This window comes from Eretmochelys imbricata, chromosome 9, assembly GCF_965152235.1.
Source record: "Eretmochelys imbricata isolate rEreImb1 chromosome 9, rEreImb1.hap1, whole genome shotgun sequence".
In the NCBI taxonomy this organism is placed as follows: domain Eukaryota; kingdom Metazoa; phylum Chordata; order Testudines; family Cheloniidae; genus Eretmochelys; species Eretmochelys imbricata.
The window spans coordinates 9,709,728-9,732,053 of record NC_135580.1 but is presented as its reverse complement, the minus strand read 5'-3'; the positions used below and the strand labels follow the sequence as shown (position 1 = coordinate 9,732,053).

At 38.5% G+C, this 22,326-nt stretch overlaps 1 protein-coding gene across 3 annotated transcripts in view; it reads right to left on the bottom strand.

Annotated features, from left to right (window-relative positions):
• The window catches only part of MCCC1 (methylcrotonyl-CoA carboxylase subunit 1), a 35,486-nt gene that overhangs the window by 991 nt on the left and 12,169 nt on the right, over positions 1–22,326 (bottom strand). For all 3 annotated transcript variants that reach the window (XM_077826381.1, XM_077826382.1, XM_077826383.1), the window contains 13 exons: positions 21,924–22,071; positions 20,885–21,006; positions 19,795–19,906; positions 19,180–19,261; positions 17,543–17,670; positions 15,588–15,771; positions 14,929–15,038; positions 10,142–10,358; positions 8,939–9,025; positions 8,281–8,330; positions 3,064–3,201; positions 2,353–2,460; positions 1,752–1,823 (listed from right to left, as the gene is read on the bottom strand). In XM_077826381.1, the coding sequence (XP_077682507.1) occupies positions 1,752–1,823; positions 2,353–2,460; positions 3,064–3,201; positions 8,281–8,330; positions 8,939–9,025; positions 10,142–10,358; positions 14,929–15,038; positions 15,588–15,771; positions 17,543–17,670; positions 19,180–19,261; positions 19,795–19,906; positions 20,885–21,006; positions 21,924–22,071 (1,558 nt within the window). The remainder of the gene's footprint in view (positions 1–1,751; positions 1,824–2,352; positions 2,461–3,063; positions 3,202–8,280; positions 8,331–8,938; positions 9,026–10,141; positions 10,359–14,928; positions 15,039–15,587; positions 15,772–17,542; positions 17,671–19,179; positions 19,262–19,794; positions 19,907–20,884; positions 21,007–21,923; positions 22,072–22,326) is intronic.

The following is a 22,326-nucleotide window of genomic DNA, read 5'->3' as shown; positions in this document are numbered from 1 at the left end:
CTTTCTTGTTTTAACAACAACTCCATCTTAGTACAATCAACCATATAAATACTGAGCAGAGGTGAGATTAGATCAAATCAACATTTGCCACTTCTTTTGATACATTTCATTCTTTTAAAATGTTATTTTTGTTCTTGAAAGAACCTCATTTTCAAGTTACTTTGGTCTTTCCTCTTCAATATTTAACTGGAGAAGAAAACAAAACACTATTTGGGGTTACATTTTGAAGCACAGCTATTTCCATCTTGTTTTGCTTCATTGTTCCTTTCTAAAAATAAATTAGATATCTGTTAAAAGAACTCAATTTTAGTCCAACAATGTTAACCATTTAACAGGTCAGTTCCTTTGAAAGGACTCTGCTGATGTATTTAATATATTTTCGTTTGGTGGATAGGAAATGTTTTTATTTAAGAGATCTTAGGTTATCTTAAGATGTGATTACCAACTGCTTACACACCAAGTCCAAATTTGGTTCATATTATTATATCATGTTAATTTTCCATTGTATCTTTTGTTGCACTGATAGTTTCTAAATAGGATTAGTCTAATAATCCAAACAACAAATAATTTTTTATATCTTAGCAAGGATTCCTTTAAATTAACTTTTTATTTTTAAAAAAGAAAAGGAGTACTTGTGGCACCTTAGAGACTAACAAATTTATTTGAGCATAAGCTTTCGTGAGCTACAGCTCGCTTCACTGGAGGCATTCAGTTTTTTCCATTGAATGCATCCGATGAAGTGAGCTGTAGCTCACAAAAGCTTATGCTCAAATAAATTTGTTAGTCTCTAAGGTGCCACAAGTACTCCTTTTCTTTTTGCAAATACAGACTAACATGGCTGCTACTCTGAATCCTCTTTCTATTTTTGTAATTTACCTTTTTATTTTAAATAGGACCACAAAAATGTGGTAAATTGTCAATGAAAGACACAGAGAGCCACATATGTAACACAGATACCAATGTTACAACCACCTAGAGATACACAATCACCAAAATAAGTTTTAATAATTTTAAATATGAATTAATTTTCTCAGTATGCAGGATTTTACACAATGTTATCAAAATTTATAAATTATTTTAAACACTAGCTTAAATCTGTTACATTATTTAGTTCAGCTCCTATACACTGCACTGTAAAAATAAATCCAAACCCAACCAGCTCAAACTACAGAAACTGGGATAGTGCCGGCAATTTTAGCCAATGCCAAGAAATGTAACAAAACATGATAGAACATCCCACATACTGCTACATTTCATGTTGACTCTTACAAAGAATCTTTAGTCTACTCTCTGTAAAGCTTTATGTAAACAATAATCAACAGGATTACACACAAGAAAACGCTCAGTATATATTTAGAGAGAGAATCACTGCTTGCTGAATTTCAGCATAAAGCAACTGTAGGTAATAATATCATGTGTTTAAATCACGGTGAGAGAAAAAGTAAAACATCCAGATTATGAAAGACGGTTTTGTATTGAAAATAATGGATGATTGATTTCTGAGGCATTTAAAGAGCTAACAAAATTTACAAAAATTACAGCTAAAAATATTCTTTGATAATAATAGTAAACATAATTCTCTGAAATCCAGTCACATAATATATTAGTTTTTCAATATTTCAAGTGGTGTTGATGACGAAACAAGACTGAATTGTACAATATTCCAATAAACCAACCCTGGATTCATTTCAGGACCACTGGAGTTTGTTCGTTTTTCTTTTCAGTAATTAAACCCTTTTAATGTCACTCACCTCCATTTTCATAGCTATCATAATCATTAGTGGGTCTCCAGCTTGTACCTTGTCCCCTGCTTTCACAAATATCTACAAATTCAAAGCAAGCAAGGATTGAAAAATCATGTATGTCCATACAATCAAAATCACTTGGACAGGATTTCTACCTGGATATCTGGCTAGCAAAAGAGGTGAAAGTTTCCTTCAGAGAAAAGCTAGAGGAGAGCTGAATAATAAAGGCATCTTCTGGACTGATCCTTTTCAGTAGGCTTATCTGCCATGAGGGAATAGATCAGAGAGCCTCTAAGGTTTCAGCTGTAGGGACATGTAGCTAAAAAGCCATATTAAAAGGAAGAAATTTAATTAAAAATGGCAAGTTTAGCCAAATACTTAGAATTTTAAAAGCGTTCTTCCTGTGTTCGGTAGAAACAAGACCAGGAAGTCTAGAAAACATCTGTACAGGTGAACAAACCGAGGAATTTTCCCCAACTGGAAGGAGTCAGGGCAGCCTCAGGACTGACATGCTTCCCCTACCGCAGAACCTATTAGAATCTGGCTATGTAGGAGACGTTCAAAAAGGTTTCCTTTTCCCTCCCCATCCCACATTTGTAACAATCACCTTTTCAATTGTCCCAGTCATAGGTGCTACAGCACCTCCTTGAGTTCCTGTTGCACTCGCTCCAGATAAGTATTTAGGTATTGGAAGCCCAATTTGTGCACTGCCTTTCTACAGAAAAGTAAATAAATCAAGATTGAGTTAATGTCATAACACATTACAATTGGTACAAACCTTGATTTATGTTTATAGTGATAGAAGTTAATAAATTTGTTACTAAGTAATTAAGTAGTTTGTTTATTCATGTGGATTTCACATGACATTTATCACAAAGTAATTTTAATTTCCTTTAATGACTTTTACTGGAAAAAACGGACCAGCTTTACCATGGAAGCTGGGACATTTCTTCTTCATAAGTACTACTGCTAATGCAATGCAGAGAATGCCAAGGTAAATTGTCATGTTAATCTGAATTTATTTTTCAAGGCTAAATTGGAGTTCTCCTCCTCCAGCTCCATCTTGATTACTTTTATTTTTCATTATTTATTTTAAAAATTAAGTATATTAAAATTATAAATTAATGATAATTAATTATAGTTATAAATCTAGCAAGGATCTGAAGACTGTGGGTTGCTATAAAAATTTGAAATAGTGACACATCTCACCCCCTAAATTTAAGATCACCTGTCTAAGTCCACAACACTCCATTTCAGACTCCTGCTTACCCCCCTCAGCTGGGACTTTAAATCTCAGATGATGAAAAAGAAACTTTACCAGTGAGAAGAGGCAAATAGTGTTGTCCAAAATGACCAGCTTAGATTTACAAACACTCCCGTTTACTGTACATCTCAGGTAAGTCGAATCTCCCTCATTAGAAATGTCTCCAGAAACATGGAAAGCTTTATCTTTTATCTGAAAAACAGTTGTTCCTGTTAAAAGATGTTATAGGCACAGAGCCTAACTGTAATTTTGTAACCAATCAGTGGCACAATTACCTTAATGGGTTACAAGCAACATAGTTCAATTTGTGTCCGCAAAGGAGTTTTTCTCCCATTCTCAGTTTGTGCGGCTATACCTACTATGCTGCATAACTGGGTTTGTATCAGTGCATTGTGGAAAATGGGGGAAGCTATCTCCATTGGGTTTCAGCAGTGGAAAATGCCCAGTGCTTCAGTACTCAGGGCTAAGAAGAAAGAATGGCCAAACTGATTATACAGGCAGGATAAGGCCGTTCTGTCTGTATTGTATGACACAGTAAGCCTAAATGCTATTCTGTAGTCATAAAAAGGAGCATTTATAGTCATAGAAATTAAACGTTACAGTATTAGCAAATATCTAAACCCTGTTGCTGCTGATTGAATATAACACTGCATTCTCTCTTTAGAATAGTATTTCCAGGACAAAAATCATTGTTATAAATGGACATGATAGTAAACATTTGCATTCAGGTGTTAACATACATATTTAAATGTCCTTAGTCACACCAGTGTGATGTGGATAATATTCAGTTATATTCTACCATGTAGTTTTTTCCCTGTGTTTTGTTTTGATTTTTAAGGGTTTTCCTCACAGTAAGCACAGATTAATTTCTTCAGTAACTCTAGAGAACCTAAGCGCCCATGACCCTATTATCTCCCAGGTGACATAAAGGGACAAAGGCTTGCTTAACATATACATGGTTAATTTCTTGGGAAAAAAAGTTTCACAAGAAATTGCTAGAAAGAAATCCTAGTTTAGGAAGAATGATTTGTATACTGAATGAACTACCCTTGGGAAGGCATACAAGTTACTCTCCACAGTAAGTACCATTTGTCGTTGTCGTTCCCCCTTCTCCTGCCCATGCTGATGGGTGGCTCTGCCAAAGTTAGATAAGCAAGAAGACAAAAACGAAGGTTGCACTTGAAGGAGGAATACTGATAATGGAGGTTCTGAGGAGAACTTCTGGATTAGGGAAAGTTTCACAGACAAAACTTCCAAACAAATTTACGGAAGCACTGTAGAATCAGACTCTAAAATTGGATAATTTATGCCTAGAAGTCTTTGGTCATTAATGACAATCCAGCCAAGGTTGATAGTAACCCAAAGTAGTTACCATATGATGGCTGTTTGATATTCCACGTGAGTAAGATGATGGTCTCAGCCCAATTCCAAATGGACAGGTGTCCAGATTAAATAAACCTCCATTCCTATAGGAAATAACTAGCGCCACTGCTGGGAATCGCAGCAAAAAGGTTAGAGATTGGTTCAGTCTCCACAGCCTGTTCAGTCTGGTGCCCCTCCTCTTCCTAAGTGATCGTTCCACAACAGGGTTGAGACAGCATAGGGAATCTTACAGTACTTCTAGCATGCTATCCCTGTTCTGTACATAGAGGATTTCACTTTTCAGAGATGCTAATCCTGTACTTTTCCAGTATGCTAAAGATGAAAAATTGTATACATGAAAATATTTATTGGTTAACAATAGTTTCTCTCAGTCTTGTTCTTATGTTAATTGCATTAAAATTAACTTCTTGAGCCAAGAGATCACACTTGTTCAAGACCTAGATGTGCAGAGGTATTGGAAATGGACATAAAAATGAGTATCTACTGTTCTCATTCCATAGGTTTCACTTTCTTTAAATCCTTAACCTGGACTCAGCAATTTGCTGTTCTAATATTAGGTTATTAATTATTCAAGGAACATGGCTTAGCTGCCTCCATTTGTATTAAAGATGATGCTAGAGAACAGAAACAGTCTGTAAGATGTTCCACGAGCCTTGAGAATCTATCATGTCTAAAGAGTGAAAAAGAGAACACACGCTTGTTTCAGTGTTCGCTTGTGATAAAACCGTGTAAGAATGGCTTAAATTTTGCCTCAATTTACTGCCTTGATTTGTATGCCCCAAATCATGTCGTAGACCTGAGACCTGAACAACACTCCCCGTCCCCCCATACCCCTCCATATTAAACCAGCCTTGGGTAAAACTCAGGGAGTTCACCACTAAAATTGAAAAAAAAAACAACAAAAAAACAATGTTCTGCTGCTAATAAAGCACTCCCACCTCAGGAATGTCCCTAACGAGAGTTATAACCATCAAGGTTTCAAAGTAGACATACCCAGCACTGGAAATTAGGAAGGATACAGAAAGAGACTCAATAAACGGTAAAACAAGCTCTAACCAGTGTTTTTATGCTGTCTGCATAAACAGAGAAGGTCACAACTAAGTTACAATTTGGGCATGAAAGATACAAATGTAAAAAACTTGGGCAGCAAGGAGGACACGTAGGTGCCAGTATGTAATTGGTTAAATATTTTGTTATTTAGGAGTGTGGGATAATGTGGTAGGATTAGTAAATTTGAAGAAGGTACCGACTTTTACCTATATAATGTATATAAAGAACAATGCTCTTTGGGAACCATTTCTGGACAGCAGTTCAACATCAAGCTGCTGGAACTCTGACCTCTGCATGACCTGGAACTGGGAACCCCCAGATGAATGGATCCTGACTGGCTATCGGGTGAAATTTGCCTGTATATTGGGAATGGTGACCATTTGCGATTTGCTTGATATACGTAATCTGTGTGTGTTGCTAATAAATAGGTATTTAGAGCACAACTGTGCAAGGCTCTTTCACTGGGAAAAGCGTCCACAGACCCGTAGAGCCCTGAGCCCTGTGGGCAGGGGCAGGTACTTAAATTGACCAGGTTTCTTCCTGAGCCCCATGGGTAAGGATAAGTACCTTACACCCTGAGCCCTTGGAAGGGAAAGGGTGGGGGTGCCTAAATTGACTAGGTCACATCTCGAGCCCTCGGTAGAGTATAGGTGGTGTGCCCTAAAGAGAGCAGTAACAATGTGAACTCTTCTTAATTATGAGGGGTGGTGGTGAGGGAGGGGTAAAATGTTGGCATTTCAAAATACTCAACAATGAGAGAGTATTATCACGTGAATTCTTAAAATGTGTGGTCTTGAGATACAGAATCCACTAAATAACCCTTCTGTGCACCCTAAAATAAGGTTGACCGAGTGGCTACCCCACTATGATTATGAACTTGAAGACTATGTCATACAGCATATGCAAAAGGGCCAAATTAAGTTTGCACAAGCAACCTTAATAATGGCATTTCCTAACTTTTGAATGCTTTGCAACCTTAATAATGTTCTTTAACAGCACAGGAATGGTGAGACTCAGGAATCTTGGATTACATTCCAGACTCTAGAGATGATTTTGCTCTAGTGGGCACTGACTCTTCTGCCCCATTTTCTCTAATCTTTCCTTGTCCCACTTCCTTAACCCAGCTCCTTGTCCTATTCTCCTTGCCAACCCTGTCCCAGTCTCCAGTTATCATGTTTCTCATCGCAGTCCCAGTCTCCTTCGCTGAACGTCCTTCTCTGGGCTCCCTGTCCTACTCTCCTCTCCTCCAACCATTTTTGTCCAGCCATTCCTAGTTCCCCTCTGCCCCTCATCAAATCTGTCTCTCTCCTGCACCCTTCCAGTCTCACCCACTCATGTTCTCCACCCCCCACTGATTTGATTCCCAGGCCCAATCTCTCTGCCACTCTCCTCATCCAATCTCAGCGTCCACTCCCCAGATCCTTGTCCCAATCTCTTTTCCCAGCCAGTCCCAGTTTCAAAGATCATAAAGCCAGAAAGGACCATAGTGGTTATCTCGTCTGATCTCCCTGAATTAATTGCTATTTGAACTAGAGCATATTTTTTAGAAAAACATCCAATCTTGATTTTAAAATTTCCAGTGATGGAGAATGCATCACAACCTTTGGTAACTTGTTCCAATGGTTAATTATCCTCACTGTTAAAAATTTGAGTCTTATTTCTCATCTGAATTTGCCTAGCTTCAAGTTCCAGCCATTGGATCTCGTTATATATTTGTGTGATCGACTGAAGAGCCCTGTGACTGTGATCAAATCCTCCTTAATCTTCTCTTTGATAAACTAAATAGAGTGAGCTTCTTGAGCCTTTTACTGAGGCACGTTTTCTAAACCTTTATTTATTCTCATGGCTTCTCTCCCACCACGTCCCAGCTTCCTGTCAAAACTGTCTCCGCTTCCCTCTATCTTCCTCCCTCCCACCCCACTGGTTCTCAGTCAAAGTTTCCTTGCTCAGCCAGTCCCAATCTCCCTCTCGGCCCCCCTCTGATTTAAGCATACACCTACAGGCTCCCAGTACGCACTCCCCATTTCCCTTCCTTGCTCCTAGTCTCAGTCTCCTTCCTCAGCCAGTCCCAGTTTCCCTCTCCCATCCATCAGCCTCCAGTCGCAGTCTTCCCCGACCCCACAACACCAGGCTCCTTGTTCCCATTTTCTCTCCACCAGTTCAGCTCTTGCTCCCTGTGCATTCAAATGAGGCAGCTTCCTCCCGCACACTGCTTGGGCCCAGCAGAGGAGGTCACTGAAAGCACAGGACAGACAGGTTCCTTGCTTTCTATTCAGCTGCCTGGACCTGCCATTGCAGGGAAAATGCTACTCAGCCCTAGACAGAAACTTCAGGGAATTTAGTTGCGAAAACATAAGAAGTCTCTACTGAGCATGTGCTATCCAAAGGTTTTTCAAAGGTTTATAATTTGGCCAAATTCGTTTGGATTTTTGTTAGGATGGCAAAAGGTACATTCCTGACACAGGCCTCCCCTCCGCCACATATCAAGTCCCTGCTACAAAGCATGGGGGAGTGAGAGTATTCAAAGATAAGACTGACAGACAACGTGTTTTTCCTTAGCCTCATCCTCAGAAATCACAATCATTTTGGCTGAAACTTAAAAAAAAAAAAATATAAGCATGAGGCAGACACCCGACATGGAAAATTTCAGACCAAATATATAAGTTTGGCACAGTTAAAAGCAACTGAAAAAAGGATCTTATAATGAAAAGTGTTGGGCAACATTAATAATAGGTGATGCAGCCAGCCTATATCTAATAAGAGACATACAGTAAATTAATTTTACTCATCATTATGATGAGATCAGTTACTAAAGAGTATGAGAAAACAGAACTTTACCTGCATGTTATATGAACCGTCATGATTGTAATCTATAGTTACGTCCACATCTGTTTAATAAAGTATTTAAAAAAAAAACAAGATTTACTTGACTTAGAGAAAAATTAAACTTAAAAACAGAGTTCAGAGCATCTTTTTCAACATAAATATAAATTTCCAAATGAGAAGGCCAACCAAAACTGTTAGACTAGCTCAGCAAACCTTGTAGAAGGTTGTCCCGACATTTAGAGCAAAATTTTCAAAGCTGGGTGCCTAACCCCAGGTTCCTAAATCCATATTTAGATACCTGAATAAACTGACTAGCGTTTCAAAGGTGCTGACCATCCATAACCCAGTGAAGTCAGTGGGAGTTGCAGGTGCTTAAGTCCTATGAAAATTCGATCCTTTACTGAGGTGTCTAAATATGGATTTAGAATCCTAAATTTAGGGACACTTTTAAAAAAATCTGGCCAGTGTCTCCAGGACTCTGAGTGTGGAATTAACCATTATCTTTAAAAATGCTGACTGGAGTATGTGATCTTTATGGGTTTCCCCTCCCCAATCAATCTTAAATAAACTTTTTTCCTACATCTGTTTGCTCTTCCCTCTTCCAAATCTTTACAACTTTGTGTGTGCGTGCATGTTGAAATAAGCAGGTTACCCACAGCTAGTCACTTACTGTTTTCACCATCTAGGAGAGTCAGTTTTCTGGTGTAGGATATATTTATTCTTCTGCCACTGCTGGATGCAAACGGTGAGAATTTATCTAGAAGGCCAAGTACACAAACAGTTGATGCTGCATTTACTGTATTACAAATAAAGCACATAACAACGCTTAGCACTTACATAGTGTTTTATATCTTCAAATCACTTTATTAACATTTATTATTAATTATGATGATGATGTTGTTATTGTTATTAAATATTTATGTTGCACCAAAAGGCCTGAAGCAGGCTGGGGCTCCATTGTCAGTTACTGTACAAATATATAGTAAATGACAGTCCCTGGTCCAATTAGCTTACAATCTGTAAGATAAGACATAATAAATGGATGAGGGACAGAAGTAGACTTGAGGGTAGGAGGTGGTGATTTAACAAAAAATGGTGGCATAGCACACACTAGGTGCATGTGCAATTCTTAGTCAATCATCAAACAGCAATCACAATTTGCTACCTGTCTAGCCATTATCAGCCATTTTAATCCTCTAATGTGTAACTGTAAATATTCTTCTCTTCTTAGAGAGATGAAAACAGACTTCAGAAGTCACTTAAGTCAATGGAAGTCCTTCCATTGATTTCGGTGGGTGTTAGATAAGCTGTAAGTGACTTTAAAAATTCTCATGGTCACAATGGAAGAGCGAGGAATACAGTGCAGGAGTTCTTAGCTTCTAGTGCCATGCTCAATCCACTAAACCATTTTGCCTCTCCATATCCTGTCTGGGATCCAGTTAGTGTTTTAATCTGAAAATCCTAGGGTTGGGTGAAGAAACAGTATTGCTGGACATTGAAAAGACTCTGAGCTAGCCCTCCTCACTGGAGAGAAATCTGCAGAAATTTTGAAGATGACAGGAACGAAGTGGAAACAACACACAAATGCAAATGGAGAGTTGTGTGTTTCTATCTGAAATACATTAGAACATTCCCTTTTTACCTAGTGAAGAACACATGCATCACAATAGTGTTATATTTAACCTCTGTCACCTAAAGAAAGCTATCTCCTGCCCTTTCAGTGGATGGTAGTAACCAGATGTCAGGAGATTAAACCATGAAACAGTGCGGCAAAAAGCGAGTGCAAAATTAATGAAATGGACAAACGCTCCGATTTCTGTCTCATCCCCTCAAAGAAAAAATAAACTAAAGGAAAGGGAAAAAATGATCTTACCACCAGACTGAACTCTAAAAGCATCGGTTATCATTTTCTCTCTCAGTATGAGTCCCAGAGCAGCCTGACACAAAATTTCATTTGGGGTGGCCTGTTTGGCTGGAAACAGTTCATCATGGTATTGAGAAATGAAATTGGTGTGCACGTTTCCAGCCTCAAACTGTGGGTGTCCTGACAGGCTTAGTAAGAAATCAATATTGGTGCTTAGTCCTACAATCTGTCAAGAAAAAGAAAGACAAGGTGGGTGAGATAATATCTTTTGTTGGACCAACTTCTGTTGGTGAAAGAGACAAGCTTTCGAGCTCCATAAAGCTTTTCTTCAGGTCTGTAGAGCTTGAAAGCCTGTCTCTTTCTCCAACAGAAGTTGGTCCATTTAAAGATATTACCTCACTCACCTTGTGTGTCTCATATCCTCGGACCAACAGAGCTACAACAACACTGCGCAAAAAAACAAAACAAAAAAAAGCCTCCCCCCACCCCATTCCCAAATGAAAATGAAGAGCTGCTAGTGGACCTACAGCTGTCTGCTCCACTGATACCGAAAATGTCTTCTTAAAACGTTTCAGAGTAACAGCCGTGTTAGTCTGTATTCGCAAAAAGAAAAGGAGTCCTTGTGGCACCTTAGAGACTAACCAATTTATTTGAGCATAAGCTTTCGTGAGCTACAGCTCACTTCATCCGATGCATCCGATGAAGTGAGCTGTAGCTCACGAAAGCTTATGCTCAAATAAATTGGTTAGTCTCTAAGGTGCCACAAGTACTCCTTTTCTTAAAAAGTGACATCAGTGCAGTACAGCCCTGACAAGAGAAAGAGTAAACATTCCAACTGGTATATATCCCATTCTTTAAGAAACTATCACCTTGGAAGAACAAAGGTAGGATTTTCACTTTTGGCCTAATTCTTCCTTCACTGAAGTCAACAGGAGTTTAACCTCTCATGTTAATGGGAGCAGACCGAGGTCAGGGCTGAATGCTTTTGGAAACCCTACCTCAAGTGTTTAACAAGACACAGTCAACTTGAAATGCAGTCAATTAAAGAGTTAAAAATCTTTCAGGTGCTACACCTGCACCCGACTCCCACCATTTTTAAAATAATTATTAGATTCTCTCTCTTCTGTTGCTGTGCAAAAGACCCACACAAACAACAGAAGAAACTGATTAGTCAGGGGAAATTACTGAAGCTGATTTGTTACAATGTGCTGTCAAATGTATAGATTAGATGAACTTAGAAAACAAAACAAAAAACCAAACAAACTTAGAAAAATGTATTTCTCTGATCTCTGTCAGTTATAATAATCTTCTGTGTTACTTCTAACAATAGCAGACAAAACATTTTCAGATGCATGATTTTTAAGTTGATTGTGTCCCTTATCATTTTTATATCAGTCAATGTAAATAAACTACGCACTGCAACTGGCTTCACTTCAAGGCAAACCTTTTGCATTAGAAATGTTATCTGCATTCTTCACTCTGGTTTGTTTTGCTATGTTAAATAAGCAATAGTAAAATTTTAAATACTGAACAATCCTTTATAATTTAAGGAGTTACTACTAGACAAGGGCCTGAACTAGATGACAATAGCCAAACTTTTTGAATTTTGAAAATGTGCAGACTGGAGTTTAAAACACTACAGTTTGGGCTCACTTCTTCAATGGACCCAAACTGGAACATCATAAGAGCGGCCATACTGGGTCAGACCAAAGGTCCATCTAGCCCAGTATCTTGTCTTCCAACAATTGCCAATGCCAGAGGCCCCAGAGGGAATGAACAGAACAGGTAATCATCAAGTGATCCATCCCCTGTCGCTCATTCCCAGCTTCTGGCAAACAGAGGCTAAGAACACCATCCCTGCCCATCCTGGCTAATAGCCATTGATGGATCTATCCTCCATGAATTTATCTAGTTCTTCTTTGAACCCTGTTATAGTCTTGGCCTTGACAACATCCTCTGGCAAGGGGCTCCACAGGTTGACTGTGCGTTGTGTGAAAAAATACTTCCTTTTGTTTATTTTAAACTTGCTGCCTATTAATTTCATTTGGTGACTCCTAATTCTTGTGTTATGAGGAGGAGGAAATAACACTTCCTTATTTGCTTTCTCCACACTAGTCATGATTTTAGAGACCTCAATCATATCCCCCCTTAGTTGTCTCTTTTCCAAGCTGAAAAGTCCCAGTCTTATTAATCTCTCCTTATACCAGCCATTCCACACCCCTAATCATTTTTGTTGCCCTTTTCTGAACCTTTTCTGATTCCAATATATCTTTCTTGAGATGGGGCGACCACATCTGCATGCAGTATTCAAGATGTGGGTGTACTATGAATTTATATAGAGGCAATATGATATTTCTGTCTTATTATCTATGCCTTTCTTAATGATGCCCAACATTCTGTTCACTTTTTTGACTGCCACTGCACATTGAATGGATGTTTTCAGAGAATTATCCACAATGACTCCAAGATCTCTTTCTTGAGTGGTAACAGCTAATTTAGATCCCATCATTTTATATGTATAGCTGGGATTAGATTTTCCAATATGCATCACTTTGCATTTATCAACATTGAATTTCATCTGCCATTTTGTTGCCCAGTCACTCAGTTTTGAGAGATCCTTCTGTAGCTTTTCACAGTCTGCCTGGGACTTAACTATCTTGAGTAGTTTTGTATCATCTGCAAATTTTGCCACCTCACTGTTTACCCCTTTTCCCAGATCATTTATGAATATGTTAAATACGACTGGTCCCATTACAGACCCCTGGCGGACACCATTATTTACCTCTCTCCATTCTGAAAACTAACCATTTATTCCTACCATTTGTTTCCTATCTTTTAACCAGTTACCAATCCACGAGAGGACCTTCCCCCTTATACCATGACTGTTTATTTTGCTTAAGAGCTTTTGGTGAGGGACCTTGCAAAAGGCTTTCTGAAAATTTAAGTATACTCTATGCACTGAATCCCCCTTGTCTACATGCTTGTTGACCCCCACAGAGAATTCTAGTATATTGTTCAGACATGCTTTCCCTTTACAAAAAACATGTTGACTCTTCCCCGACAAATTATGTTTATCTCTGTGTCTGACAATTTTGTTCTTTACTATAGTTTCAACCAGTTGGCCTGGTACCGAAATCAAGCTTACCAGCCTGTAATTGCCAGGGTCACCTTTGTAGCCCTTTTTAAAAATTGCCATCACATTAGTTATCCTCCAATCATTTGGTACAGAAGCTGATTTAAATGATAGGTTACAGACTACAGTTAGTAGTCCTGCAGTTTTACATTTCAGTTCCTTCCGAACTCTTGGGTGAATACCATCTGGTCCTGGTGACTTCTTATTGTTTAATTTATCAATTTGTTCCAAAACCTCCTCTAATGACACCTCAGTCTGGGACAGTTCCTCAGATTTGTCATCTAAAAAGAATGGCTCAGGTTTGGGAATCTCCCTCTTATCCTCAGCCATGAAGAACGATGCAAAGAGGTCATTTAGTTTCTCTGCAATGGCATTATTGTCCTTGAGTGGACCTTTAGCATCTTGATTGTCCAGTGGCCCCACTGGTTGTTTAGCAGGCTTCCTGCTTCTGATGTACTTAAAAATTTTTTTGCTATTACTTTTTGTGTCTTTGGCTAGCTGGTCTTCAAAATTCTTTTTTGACCTTCCTAAGTATATTTTTACATGTCATTTGCCAGAGTTTATGTTCCATTCTATTTTCCTCACTAGGATTTAACTTCTACTTTTTAAAGGGTACCTTTTTGTCTCTCACTGCTTTTATTACTTTGTTGTTTAGTCATGGTGGCTCTTTTTTGGTTCTCCTACTATGTTTTTTAATTTGGGGTGTACATTTAAGCTGAGCATCTATTATGGTGTCTCTAAAAAGTTTCCATGCAGCTTCCAGGGATTTTACTTTTGATGCTGTACCTTTTCTGTTTAACTAACCTCCTCATTTTTGTGTAGTTCCCCTCTCTGAAATTAAATGCTAGAGTGTTGGGCCTCTGTGGTGTTTTCCCCACCACAGGGATGTTAAATTTAATTATATTATGGTCACTATTACCAAGCAGTCCAGCTATATTCACCTCTTGTATCTGATCCTGTGCTCCACTTAGGACTAAATCAAAAATTGCCTCTCTTCTTGTGGGTTCCAGGACTAGCTGTTCCAAGAAGCAGTCATTTAAGGTGTCGAGAAACTGTATCAACTGTATCTCCGTCCTGAGGTGACATGTACCCAGTCAATATGGGGATAGTTGAAATCCCCCATTATTGTTTGGTTCATTTAAGATTTTTACTTCATTTGATTCTATGCTTTATTTCACATATAGTGCCACACCCCCACCAGCATGACCTGTTCTGTCCTTCCAATATATTTTGTGCCCTGGTATTACTGTGTCCCATTGATTATCCTCATTCCACCAAGATTCGATCAGAACAAAGACACCACCAAATCTAAGGAAAGTTCAGATCCAAAACAGAACTTCACAGCTCAGGCCTGTCTTTGCTTACTACACTGATATAAATGGTGTAGCAAATTAGGAAAAATATAGCTATCAGTGTACAAAGTAATTAAGTAAAGAAATACATTGAAACAGAATTGGCTGTAGCTACGTTAAACCCTTTCAAAAACAGCCATTTTTGCTTCTGTAATAGCATTTTGCTACTATAGTAATAGGAGCAGTGTAAACAGCTTATGTAGAGACTTGGAATCATACTGGGGTTCCTTATATTATTAATTGTATTTCTGTCACAGCCAGGATCCCATTGTGCTAGGCACTGAACAAACACAGAACAAAAGGATACTTACATTGTACTGATGAAGGCTGTACCGCAACTTTCTCAGTGCTGCTTGGCGATCCTCAGCCCAAACAACTAACTTCGCAATCATTGGATCATAATGCACAGAAACCTCATCACCTAAAGTATAAATATATAGGAAATGATTTCTAAGGACACTGACACACACCTTCACATAGATATGTCTGATGCTATGCTTTATATGGTGATACTATCACTATAGTAGCAACATCCACTGACAGACCCAGTGGCCAGTGCTCTGCAATGGCCATGTAGGAGACAAGTTTGATTTATGGACCAGTCTCTCAATTCCAAGGGCAGCCTGAGTTTGAAATGTTACAGAGGTGTCACTATTCAACATCAACCTTCTTTGCTGAATTAAGGTATAGTATTGACAAACTTTGAAAGAAATCCAATCTGCCTATCCCGTAAGGGTAATAACTGGAGTGGGAAGATGATGATGAGATATTTAGGGATCCAATTGAGATATGGTGGAATCCTCAGGGAGAGGAATTCTGTACTGTTTTATAATTATGACAATATCCTCTGGTCTCAAGCTAAGCACAAGATTAAAAAAACGCAGCCAGAGGGAACTTGCTTGAGAGCACATTTGTAATGAGCTGTTCTTTTAAACAGACATTTTCAATTAATACTGTCTTCAAATTTTACCTTGTCTGACCCCGGTTTCTATCCTGGTAAAACTGTCAGGTGGTGGTGTAGACAAGTGGAGTAAAGGTCCAGCCCCTGGCATGAAGTTATTATTAGGATCTTCAGCATATATCCTGGCTTCAAATGCATGGCCACTGAGTTCAATTTCTTCCTGCATTAGGGGAATTTTCTCTCCTGCTGCAACCTGTAAGTAGTACAGTAATTTTCCATTCACCTGGGAGCAACCCGAACAGGTTGGATCAGAGCACTAGCACATGGATGCAGATATCTTGTGTGTACAGACACACAAACTTTTGATTGTAGCGAATAACAGATGGAAACTAAATAAGATATAAAGTTATACATATACAATCTGCACAAAGGCAAGGTACTGTTCACAACCATACAATAAGAACAACTGTCAACTTCATCGTAAGACAATAGGTCACGGAGCTACAAAAAACACCAAGTTAAGTGGTTTGGCTGTCCTGGCTCTTGAATAAACATGGCTGAGAAAGGATTGCAATACATGGATCATTTTTGCCTTGTTTCAGGCCTACGTTTTTTCCATGGCCAATATATCTTACACTTTGATGTATCAGTTGTCCAACCAAGGAATACAATGGCTGCAATATCAAGTAAGAAGAGACTTTTACATTGCAACCAACTTAAAAAACATTCATACACAAAACAATGTCGTTCACTAGCCATTTTCTGTATTTCCTATTTCAAATGTGTGTATTTGGATAACAATTTATTCCTGCAACTCAGCTGCTTGTTGATCCAGAGAGAACGTCATAATCCTATGTTTGTGATATCAGTCTATTGTCCAGGAATGAGAGCAATGCCACAAATTTTATATTGTTATCTGACAGCAGGATCAAAGAGAAGGAGAAGATGGACTGGGGAAGAAGGAGGACCCTTCTTCTGAACACAAATAACCTCACAACTGATGAGAAACAAGTGATGGGTGAATAGATTTATGTTTAATTCTGATAAATGTTGAAGTTATTCCCTCCTCTCTCTCCAGGAAGAAAGTCACAATTTAAAGGATTTTGAAAGACAATTATTTCCAAAGTTCTATAACTGTAAGATGATCTTACAACATTCCACAAAACTGAAGCACAATGAAAAATGCTTTTTCTTCCTCTTACTGCAATGGTTCAATTAAAAAAAAGCTGAGCCTATAAAGCACTGAACAATAAAAGCCTGCTCATCTGGAAAACAAGATTTTATTAGGGAGAAGAAAATCCTTCTAAGTGGCTGGAAAAATTTGCTAGTTGCCACCATTGCTAGAATCTAGTCAATCGTTCCCTTCGTTCATATACTCTACTCTGTACACAAGAAACCTTAAGGAAAGGTTTCACAGGAGGCGTTTCTAATTACACATGATTTTTAAACTAATCGGTCAACAGGGACCATGTTATTCCCTCAAAAGAAATCAGGATAGAAAGCTAGAAAAGTAAGGGAAAATACACTAGTTTCAGGGTAAATCCAGGAAACATTTTAAGGGTAAAATGCCATGGAGAAATCTGTAGCAGGGTCATAGTAACCAGCCAGCAAGGACAACCACAATCAGACCCCTCTCCCCACACTGGTCTCAAAAGCACACACAATTTCAACCCACAAGGGGGAAGTAAAAGCCTGACGATCCAAGTTGTAGGTATTTACTCCCCCTAAGAGGAGAACAGAGATTTGCGCCCTACTCTGCCTCCCACTATTGAACTCTGTGGAGAGGACTTTTTACTGTGAGGAGGACTGTGTGGGGATTCTACTGAAAGCCTTTCCACAATGCTCCTTTATTAAATGGGGAGGGAGGGAGGGAGGGTGCTGTGGAGCAACAGGAATCATTCCCAACCATGGAAGTGAGAGATCAGAATTCTGCACACAATAATGGCGAGCATTACCGCACTAGACCACTAGATAGACACCATCCATCCCTGCTACCCTTACAATTAAAATTAGTTATCCCTTACCCTAAGCTGCCACTCCACCAAGTCAGTCCCTGTGATCATCTCAGTAACTGGGTGCTCCACTTGCAGCCTGGTGTTCATCTCCATAAAGTAGAAATTATGTTGAGAGTCCATAATAAATTCCACGGTTCCTGAAGTATTTAATAAGCAGACATTTCACTGAGACAGGAAGGCTTTCTACTGGGTGGCCATCTAAAGACATTTATCAGAGTAACAGCCGTGTTAGTCTGTATTCGCAAAAAGAAAAGGAGTACTTGTGGCACCTTAGAGACTAACCAATTTATTTGAGCATGAGCTTTCGTGAGCTACAGCTCACTTCATCGGATGCATACTGTGGAAACTGCAGCAGACATTATATACACACAGAGATCATGAAACAATACCTCCTCCCACCCCACTCTCCTGCTGGTAATAGCTTATCTAAAGTGATCATCAAGTTGGGCCATTTCCAGCACAAATCCAGGTTTTCTCACCCTCCGCCCCCCCACACACAAACTCACTCTCCTGCAAAGTGACAACTCTCTTCACAATGAGTATGATAATGTGTATGAAATGGCCCACCTTGATTATCATACACATTGTGAAGAGAGTTGTCACTTTGGATGGGCTATTACCAGCAGGAGAGTGAGTTTGTGTGTGTGTGGGGGGGGGGGGGTGGAGGGTGAGAAAACCAGGATTTGTGCTGGAAATGGCCCAACTTGATGATCACTTTAGATTAGCTATTACCAGCAGGACAGTGGGGTGGGAGGAGGTATTGTTTCATGATCTCTGTGTGTATATAATGTCTGCTGCAGTTTCCACGGTATGCATCCGATGAAGTGAGCTGTAGCTCACGAAAGCTTATGCTCAAATAAATTGGTTAGTCTCTAAGGTGCCACAAGTCCTCCTTTTCTTTTTAAAGACATTTAGTGATTTGCAGCTGGACAAAAATGTTTTGACAAAACTGGAGAGGTGTGTTAATGTCTGGGCATCAGGTCTGAAACATCTAAATTGCCTGAAACCACTGGATCAAATCTCAGCACACTTTTATTATCCCAAGACATTCTGTGCTGGTGCACTGCTCCTCTTCTCTCCAGAAGCAGCTGCATTTCAGTGTTGTGTTTATGATATTTATAAAGTACTTCAGGACGAACTGTCCTATGCTAATTTAAAAGACTTCCCTTCCAAAGAATATCTTAAAAAGAATCAGAGGTGTTAATATTTTTCTAAACTGATTTTCATCTAGTAAATATACTAGAAAATACAGCTGTTTTCCATGGGATTATTTTTAGAGAAGGCCCAGAAGTTTGAACACTGACATTTTGTTGTTTGCAAGGTGAATGATAAAACACTTTGCCCACGTAATCTGATGTGCATTCATAATATTCACCTTCAAATATTAAACTATTTGGCTCACTTATTCACTTTCAGACTTCTTAGCTTTTCCTCTTTTGTAGTCCTATACCACTCTGGACAGGGGGTTCATACTAAGTTTTGCTATCTTGGAACTTATTTACTATGTGACAACTACATGAAAGTTAAAAAAAAAAAAGCTACAAGTGTGTATCATGCTCCAGAACAAGAAAATGTCATTTGACTTGAGGCTCAAGGCTCTATTAACTTAAGAGGCAAGCACGAGGAGGAAGTTAAACCTGACGTACCTGCTCCCACGTAGTTCACAGCTTTAGCTGCTTTGACAGCAGCTTCTCCAAGTTTTCTTCTCACTTCAGGCTCAATTTCTGGCTGTGAATGTAATGATAAAAAGAGATTACACATTACTGAGAGCCTCACAGATATCATGCCTACTGTATGCGCATACTATGCCATCTTTAAAAAACTGCAGTAAAATCCTGAACCATATTATATTTAAAATCTTTGCTTCCTGACCCAAGGAGCAATCAGCTTATGTCCTAAAACTTGAAGGTAGAAAATCTTTGATAAATTGACAGAAATAAATATAACATGCAAAATGTTGGACAATTATAGGTTAAGTGGGAGTTTTTCCCTTCTTCTGAAGCATCAAGTACCGGCCACTTCCCAAAGTAGGATACCAAGCTAGATGGCACAATGGTTTAATTCACTAGAGTAAAATCCTACGTTCTAACCTTTGGTTTTGTCTCTGGAGCTCAAAAACCAAATAAAATAAAATGCAAAAAGGTTCTGAGATTTATTTATTTAAGTAGCAGAATGGACACTGATGTAGAAAGCAGACAGATGTGTACAAAAATTCAAAATCGTATTACTTTATCAACTCCATTTAGGAACCCTGCACTTACCCCAGGAGCTTCTTCAATGATTTTCTGGTGTCTTCTCTGCACACTGCAATCTCTTTCAAACAAATAGACTGCATTGCCATGCTGGTCACCAAACACCTGGACTTCAACATGCCTGTTTCACAGTAACAAATGTTTCAATGCATTTTACTAAAGATCGCTAAGGCCTCAATTTTGCAATCCGTTTCACTGAGGCAGACACTTGCATAGCACGCCATTGACTTCAATAGGGTTCCATACAGCTATATGGGCCTGCCCTCTTGGATCCAGTTGCAGATCAGCATGATTCTGTTAACTGATTCAGTGAAACATATTATACCTCCTAAAGCCACAAGTTCAAATGAGATTTTGAACTTTATGATCATTGTATTGAAACTTCATGAGTTTGAGAAAAAAATATTTAGAGTCCACTACTTCTGTATTAGTTTTTGGTCAGTCTAATCTCCTGGTACCTTCAGCTGAAAGTATTTATATGTACCTATCTACTACGTGTTCAACAAGGTGTATGCCAAGAATACTACTGCTTTGCAATCTATAACACCTTGTATCTGTATATGTCAAAAGAGCTTTATGAAAGTTAATGAGCTCAGTTTACAGCATAAATGGAAATGAAGTATTATCATCCCCATTGTACAGACTGAGGCGAGAGATTAAGTGACTTGTCCGAGTACATAAAGGACATCTGAGGTAGATTATGGTTCTCTTTCTGACTCCTATTTCTGTGCCTTAAGCACTACTACACATTGTTTCCTTTAGACCTAAAAGAATGGTAATGTCAAAAGGCTGATGTACCAACTAGGCATGTCATTGCCATAACATATACAGTATATGATATCTAGGTCTCTCTCCACACCACCACCATTAGGATGCTGCAAATATGTCACCAAGACAGCCAGATTTGTTATAAATTATCATTCAAAGTCACTGTCATCCACTTCACACTTTGTAAAATTAATAATTCTGCCCTATTTTTATGCAAGTGCAGAAAGTGTGCAATACTGTATAAGACACAAATTATCCCATTTTGCATAAAAACGTTGTACTGTTTTTTAAAAATATTTTTAGTATTAAAAATATAATCCACTTCTCTCACCTTGGATTGTCTACAAATTTTTCTATCAGCACGGCATCATCATTGAAAGACTTCTTTGCTTCTCTCCTGGCTGATTCTAGTTGGTCCAGGAACTCCTTTTCTGACTGAGCAATTCTCATACCCTAAGATACAACATAAGGTTGTCTAAATATCTACTAAAGAACAAGTAAATCACAGTTAAAAAAAAATCTCCACCAGTGGGAAATCTGGCGAATGATTAAAAACAAAATTAAAATATGTGTTTACCAATAAAAGAATTCTATTCCTTCTTATGAATCAATAGAATTATTTACTAACTTCCAAGCAGTTAATCTTTGCAAATCCCACAGAAAATAAAAGTGTCACTAAAGCTATAACTGAAAGATAATGTTGTTGCCCTGGTGTAAAGTACAGAACTCAATTTGACTTTTGGATCTCATGCTGAGATTTCATAGCTGACAGAGAGAAAACACTATTTTTCTTAACAAAATATGTACATTTGTTATGGAAATCATTGAGAGAAACCTGGAGCTCCACCATGAAACTTTTATGCAGGTTCTTTTCGCGTTTCATCAGGGAGGTCATCAGGTAATAAATAATAGCTACACACTGAAGGTATCCAGGTAGTTCTAAGAATCTATTTATGCAACATTCACAAACTTAAAACCACCATTAAAAAAAATAATCACAACAGAGGCTGTCATTAAACAATGACTGACTCTCATACAACTTCACCTGTACAACACAATCGGCCAAATGTTTTGCTAGTGTATATTGCTGGAGCTCCATTTCAGTCAATGGAGCTGTACCAGTTTATACAAGCAATTTGGCCCGATTGACTGAATAAAAGGAAAGCACAATGAAAGAATTCACATTGCTATGCTGGACATTATTTTATTAACTTCAAATTAAAATAACTTGCTTCCAGTTACCTTACTGATAAGATTCCTTCTATAGAATTCAGTTACACAAAACAGAAGGTAGGCTGTAGTAGTGGTGGTACGTGTATTAGTAACATAACTTCAGTCAGGTAACACGAGTTTGCATGAGTTTTCCTTACCTTTCCTCCACCTCCACGAACTGCTTTAATCATTACTGGATACCCAATTCTCCGGGCATGTTCCTTTAGACATTCATCAGACTGATCTTCACCATGATAACCTTCAATGACAGGAACCCCAGCAGCAGACATTATAGCCTTGGAGGTGCTTCAAAAAAATATTTTTTTATATTTAAAATGGCAATGATAATAGCTGTTTCTTACAAGAGGCCTCTGATCTGTAAACACTGCACGCATGCTTAACTTTATGCACGTGACTACTTCCATTTACCTCAGTGGGACTACTCAGATAAATAAAGTTATGCTGGTGCATAAATGTCTTTCGGATAGGGACCCTAATTTGGTGTAGTTCAGCATGCACATAATTTTTTTTTATTCTTAGGAGCATAAGAGGAACAGGAAT